This window comes from Saccostrea cucullata, unplaced genomic scaffold (assembly GCF_032062105.1).
Source record: "Saccostrea cucullata isolate Sc308-1 unplaced genomic scaffold, CSIRO_AGI_Scuc_v1 ctg3084, whole genome shotgun sequence".
NCBI classification, from domain to species: Eukaryota; Metazoa; Mollusca; class Bivalvia; order Ostreida; family Ostreidae; genus Saccostrea; species Saccostrea cuccullata.
The window spans coordinates 68,151-75,151 of NW_026924644.1; the positions used below are offsets into that span (position 1 = coordinate 68,151).

General features: G+C 32.6%; 1 protein-coding gene across 1 annotated transcript; it reads left to right on the forward strand.

Annotated features, from left to right (window-relative positions):
• Window positions 1–1,197: 1,197 nt before the first annotated feature.
• Window positions 1,198–5,095, forward strand: LOC134266956 (actin-3-like). Its single transcript, XM_062749163.1, has 2 exons — window positions 1,198–1,323; window positions 4,085–5,095. The coding sequence occupies exons 1-2, from the start codon at window positions 1,201–1,203 to the stop codon at window positions 5,093–5,095; spliced, it is 1,134 nt and encodes a 377-aa protein (XP_062605147.1). The 5' UTR covers window positions 1,198–1,200.
• Window positions 5,096–7,001: the final 1,906 nt, after the last annotated feature.

Below are 7,001 nucleotides of genomic sequence, written 5' to 3' on the forward strand. Positions count from 1 at the left end.
TAACTCTAAGCTTGCAAAAAAAAAAATTAAGACAGATAAAGCAGAGAGTTTCATATACAAGTATTGTAAAAAAAAATCCTTCCATTTACGTTTTTTGTTTGCGCATTCAAGGTATTATTTCTTGCATTTTTAGCTTTTCCCCGAATCTGAAATTCTGATTAATTATTTCTGATATTTCACAACTATCCTTGATACTTTATTACCTTTGAATGGCCCAAGCATTCTTTTTATGGTTTTCGAATGTCTGTTTACAAAATTTGCATTCCAACGTCCATATTTGAGATCGTGTGTGTAAAAAAAAATTCTTTCAAAGAAAATCCGCTTGTCCTAAAATGAGAGTCAAAAACATAGTAAATGGATTATCAAAAATCGTTTTAAAAGCGATGAAAAGCATTAAGTCGAAAGTTTTATCAGCGCTTGGATCCGCGGCTATCTGTTTTATCTGCGTAGATTTTCTTAAGCAGAGAGCTCCAGGTCTGTATTAACTTGTCCTAATTGTTTACTGCAACAGCTTAACTATTAGTTGTATAATTTATATTTGATTCATAATTACCCCCTTTTATGAATTTATAGATACCCATTTGATTACACACAATAGTATTTCAAAGGGACGGTCTTTTGCATGTACATAAGTATAATAGCAGTATAATAGCCTTTATTCTTTATGAAGTTAAAACAAAATCGCAGATGTTGAAAAAATTTGAAAGGCAGTTTAAAAAAAAAGAGAAAAAAATGAGTCTGCAGATTTATGTTTAAACACAGCTAAAAACTCTTGACATTAGGTGTTTGAATCATTGGTGTCTTCTTGTGCAAAAACATAAAAAGAAAAGTCGATAGAATACTTAGTATTGAGAGCATCTTCCTTACAAAATAAATAGGTAGGACAAGAGCTCTGGTGTTTGCATTCACAGCATATTAAGTTACTCTATTGCGTGATACTAACGTATGATAAATAAATACTCTTTATGTCTGCTCCTTTTGTCACTTGCTTATATTATACCTCCCATAAATTATGCCTTGTTTTTGGTCAAATGATTTCTAAATATTTATATAATGGAGCTTTTACCATATAAGGCAATATATCTGTTTGAAAATATCTGCATGTCGTATTTAAACATTTGCACAGCCCACTTACCCAAGTTTCCAAGAACACTTATTACCTTGTAATACTATTATTGAAGGATTAATTATCTAAAAAGAATGAGCCAAGATCGTGCAGCTTTAGTTATTGACAATGGATCTTTACTGTGCAAGGCAGGATTCGCAGGGGATGACGCCCCGAGAGTCGTGTTTCCCGCCTTTGTAGGACGCCCAAAACATCAGGTACAGAGACAAGTTATTTTATGTTGAATGAAATTTGTTTTCATTTTCACTTAAATTTTTTTCTGATACAGGTAGTCACTTTAAGTATACAGTCTAAATAAAATGACTTTAGTTAAAATACTTGCAAAAGACCAAATTCGTTTATTTCTCAAATTGAATAAGTTATATATAAATATAATAATTAAAAGTACATATACTAAAAAGTTTCAAAATTATTAAAAAGCATTCCAACCACAATTTTTAAAGCGTGCGCAAGATTACAGCACAAAAAATAAAAAAAAAATAATTATTGCAAGAGAATGGATTTAGAGTTCATCAGTTTTAGATCTTTCCATGTTTCTCAAACAATTTGAATGCCAAAGTTAGGCATTTTATGTAGGGAAACAAGATATTTTCATTATTTTTATATTTCCGACCTAGCTTGTATATGTATTGTACTAGTGAAATGAGAAAATGTGCAAAAGTAATTTTCGTTTGCTTAGAAATACTACTTGTACAAAAAATTAAGATAGAAACATATTAATCTTTCATTCACAAAATAACCATTATTATAATGTTTTTGTTTTTTTTTAGTATTAAAGAATTATTTTTAAATGTTGTTACATATTCAAAGATATTCAAAAATTTATAGCGTATATATTTGAAGGGATATCTTCGACATTTTTACAATTATAATGTTAACAACGGTTACCGTAATAACTGTTCGTTATACTTGTCTTTTACTGCGTACAGCTGCATTGATGAACATAAGTATACGCTTAGGGTATACGTAGTTTTTTAGTTGCGAAATTTCTTACATGCAGTATTAAAAACGAAAGAAGTTGTAACTTCGGAGTGATATTTCAGCAGAATTGTAGTATCAGAAAGCCAGTGTTTACCATATTTATTAACATTAGATAAAGATGAAATCGAAAGAAAATTAGGAACATCTTTTATAAAACATCTGTTATCGAAATACAAAAACAACATTCATGAAATTATATATACGGTTGTTGACGGGGTAGAGGGAAACAGTCGATCTGTTGGACAGGAGTGCAAGCCAAAGTTCGTATGCCACGGGCAACAATTTGCACTCCGGTATAAGATATCGACTATTTATAGAGACTCCTATCTAGAAATGTTTTCTCACTCGTTTACCGAATGAAAAAATGACTCAGTTTGGAGCCATTTGACGTCAGAGGGCAAGTCCTTTTTAACAGTTTATTGTAACAGTTCCTTGACCGATAGTCGTGGAAAACAGTCGAAATAGTAAGAAATTCAGGGTAAAAGTGAGAAAGGGTAAAACAATATACATTTATTATGACGGCAACATGCGTTTGTCGGACCCAAAAACCAAACTGTCTCCCGGAGGCATTTTGCCGAGAACACAGTCAATAATTTTGTTTGTTATACCTTTCATTTTCATTATTTAGGCGTCACACCCGCCGTGTGCTTCTTGTCATATGATCGGGAAAGAACGAAAAAATGCTCTGTCAAATTAGTGTATAAATAACGGACTAGCACTTAGTATAAAAAAACGTCAGTCAGCATTTGACTCAAGGATACATTGTGTATCGAATAGACTGAGGTATATAGACTTCATTCAGTTATAAGATCTGATGTTAATAACTGCAATAATAAATGCAATAAAAGATAATATTATACTTTCATGTAAATTACTTGAATCTGATTCGTCGAGAAACATTTGATAAAAACACTACTACCCTCTGAATAATGAAGCCACGCCCTCCTGCGTAGCAACAGTCAACATTGCTTGACGACGGGTGATATTCCAAAAAATAGCGACTGCGCGGAATTTATGCGCGCACGGTTCACTGTAATATGTATTTATATAAAACATTCAGTATAATATGATAAATACTGCAAGTAGTTGAGTGTAACATTGAAAATGTTCACTCCTCGAAAACCATTGTGAGCCTCGGCTGCGCCTCGATAGACAATAGTTTTCTTGGGGTGAACATTTTCAATGTTACACTCAACTACATGCAATATTTATATAATAACATTTACAAGAGATGAATATTACAGATTAATAAGTTTTCGACAATGTTCTTCAGAACGCATGTCCTTGCAACAACATTGTTTAAATCATCGACATCATCTGACATTGTCAAAGTTATAAATAAATGAAACGTTCGTGATTATCTCAAACTTGTACTCATTTTGCATATTTTTTTAGTTCTGTATAATGATTGTTTGTTAAATGTAAAATATTTGGTGTGTACGATTCTGTAAACTTTTATTCGCAACTACTTTATTTTGTAATTTACCAAGAATAAACTAGGTCGCGACGATTAATATTCTCGACAAAGCCTACATAAATTTATTGTTAATAGGCGTAAATTTATTGTTAATAGGCACATAAACTTTTTAAGGACCGGTTCGCGGCAAGAAATATTTCCGATGACGGGGCTCTCGCAAACTTCGCGCAAATTTCTCGCACGCAATCAAGACTTTGTTTTACAGTATCTGACGGAAATTGACTTTTGAGCAAATTAGCGTAAATTTGATTTAGCGCATTTCTTTATGTTCTTATAATGAATATTTGTTCAAAATGTATTTAGTCTCGGTCTTCAATTGGTGGAAGCTTTTTTTTTAGCCAAAGGTGCTTAAAAGATTAAACAGTTAAATTTAATACGTTTATTATATATCTTGTCAATTATTTTAAGAACGTGTCATTTATAGTTCTATTGATGAAATTATTCTCCATTGCTCTCAAATGAACGCATAAATTGACGTTTTACAAAATTGATATTTATAGTTTCAGAGCATGATACCTAATAGGAATCTAAAGGACAGTTATGTTGGATACGAGGCTACGAAAAAGAGAGGTTTTCTCAACTTTAAGTATCCCATCGAACAGGGCATTGTCACAAATTGGGACGATATGGAAATGGTATGGCGCCACACATTCGATAATGAACTTCATGTGGCAACAGAAGAACACCCTGTTCTTTTAACTGAGGCACCGCTCAATCCCAAAGCTAATAGAGAAAAGATGACACAGATTATGTTCGAAAGCTTCAGATTTCCAGCCATGTACGTAGCTGTCCAGGCCGTACTTTCTTTATTTCACTCTCGTCTTACAACAGGTACTGTTCTCGACTCAGGAGACGGTGTTACTCACGCAGTGCCTATTTATGAGGGAAATGCTCTTTCTCATGGAATCATTAAATTGAATCTTGCTGGCAGTGACCTTACCAATTATCTCTCGAAAATTCTGGAAGACCGTGGTCATTCTCTTACGACGTCGAATGAAAGGGAAATTGTGAGAGACATTAAAGAAAAACTATGCTATGTTGCTCTTGACTTCAAACAGGAGATGACAGCAGCTTTGTCCTCGTCATCCATAGAAAAATCTTATCAGTTACCCGATGACACGGTAATATCTATTGGGAAGGAAAGATTCCTTTGCCCAGAAGCCATGTTCCAACCTTCTTTAATTGGAAAGGAAGCTGATGGCATACATGAAACAACATTCAATAGCATTATGAAATGTGATGTTGATATTCGCAAGGATTTGTCAGCAAGTATTGTAATGTCTGGAGGCTCCACCATGTTCCCAGGAATTGCAGACCGTATGCAGAAAGAAATTTCATCTTTAGCTCCACTAGCAACGAATATTGAGATCATCGCGCCACCTGAAAGGAAATACGCCGCCTGGACTGGTGGATCGATCCTCGCTTCCCTTTCAAACTTCCGTGAGATGTCGATCAGCAAGCAAGAATATGAAGAATCTGGTCCTTCTATTGTACATAAAAAGTGTTTCTAATTATTTTTAGTATTTATTTACTAAACGAAAAAAATGTTTCTTAAATATGTTTTATTGTATAGTCCATGTAAAAGGATCGAGAGATTATCTTTGCGTTTTTAAAAATACTTTACTTTTATTTTTTTTCTTGTATCTTGCAGATTAGCTTATTGCTTATATGTGGGAAAAGCTTTAAGGTTTGAAATGATATGACATTTATCTCTTTCTGTATTATGATAGTAAAATCTGAAAGGTATGACTGTAAAAGACGACTTGCAAGAACACAACGATTGCTACGTTACCCCATAATATATAATAATAATTATCCAATGTTTCCCACTACCGTTGATGTTCTTGGCATACTATACTTACTAGACAGTGATTCCTTATATTTCCATTTCACTGTGAAATAAAATTGATGATTTACATTTTAAAATTTTAGACACAGATTTATATTACACGAGGACCTCCATGCGAATTTCAATAGTCTTTGGCCACTGACGTCAAACACAAAGGCAGTCGCACAAGAATTACATGCTTATTTGACTTCCTTAGCGTCATACACAGAGACAGATTCGCACGAGATTTGCATGCATATTTGACCTCCTTAGCTCCTAACCTATCGACCTGCCTAATTTACATTCCAGTAGAATTATCAAGAAATCAACTCAGTTAACTTTCAAAGAGTTATCACAGAGAAAAAAATAGAAATGGAAATATTTCATGATCAATCTGAATTAAATTTAATAATTTTTATAGACCATACGATTTTCAATGTTCATATTCATTTAAAGATTATAGTATTTTTACTTTTTTGCTGTTGTTGATTTTGTGACTTTATTTAATCAACACATAAAATGTTTCATAGATCCATACATATTTTAAATAATTTTACCTGAAATTCAAAGAATCTAAATTCTATTTAAATGTAAAGAATGAATATTTTACGGAAACATTTATATTGAGGGAATTTTAAAGGATGAGAGAGATATAAACATTCAATAATATTTTTATATAAATGCGTTTTGCAATATCAAAATTTATTTTGTATATTAAATATATATGAAGCTCACATGCTTTACATTATAATTTTAACATGTATCACTAAAATTATTAAATAAAGTGAATGTATGATAGCGTCAAATTAGTTTATGCATTTCAAGATAAATTTAAATCATGTAATTAACTAAAGGGTTTTCAAAATAAATTCTTTCCTAAATTTATTTGTGTATATCTTTATCCGTTTGTTTCCCTTATAGTGCGCGTTTATAATAGTGCATTTATTATTTTTTTTATTTTTTTTTTCTGTAGTTGAGCATAAATTCAGAGAAAAAAATCTAAAGTTTTTACGTACCAACTACTGCAAGCTCTCGTATTATCTACATCACAAATATTTTCTTAACCTGTTCATTTTAGAGCGGGATATTGTATTTTACTTCAAATGATTATTGTGATGTATATTTAACGATATAATTTCTTGCAATTACTGTTGTTTCGATGTTGCGACAATACAATGAGTATATAAGAGGTACATGTATTTAATGATTGCATGGAAATAGGTGAATATATCTCAACAAAATATGGCTCAAAACAGCTTTAAATCCAAATTCGATTTTGATGGAAAAGGTAAAGGAAGCATAGGAGATAAGATTGATTGATTTAATGATTGCATGCTGTTCAATATCTCTCGAGAATTTTTCACGCATATGTATTCACCATCCCCATGCCAGCAGAGAGCTGCACATGTTGTCCTATTCTCGGCACTTTGGGTCATTGAGCAGTGAGGGATCTTTTTCGTGTCAGCACCTACTTCGACACGGGACATCGCGATCGCTTTATACGGTCTCAACCGAACGAATGGTCTCAAGGTCCCACAGTGGGAATCGAAGCCGCGATGTAATAGGATATTTGATCTCACTGACTTAAA

Bases quoted from the DNA above. Each gene is read 5' to 3' on its own strand.
- LOC134266956 (XM_062749163.1), top strand. From the start codon at position 1,201: ATGAGCCAAGATCGTGCAGCTTTAGTTATTGACAATGGATCTTTACTG. The intron at 1,324-4,084 runs GTACAGAGACAA...TGATATTTATAG, and splicing joins TAGGACGCCCAAAACATCAG to TTTCAGAGCATGATACCTAA.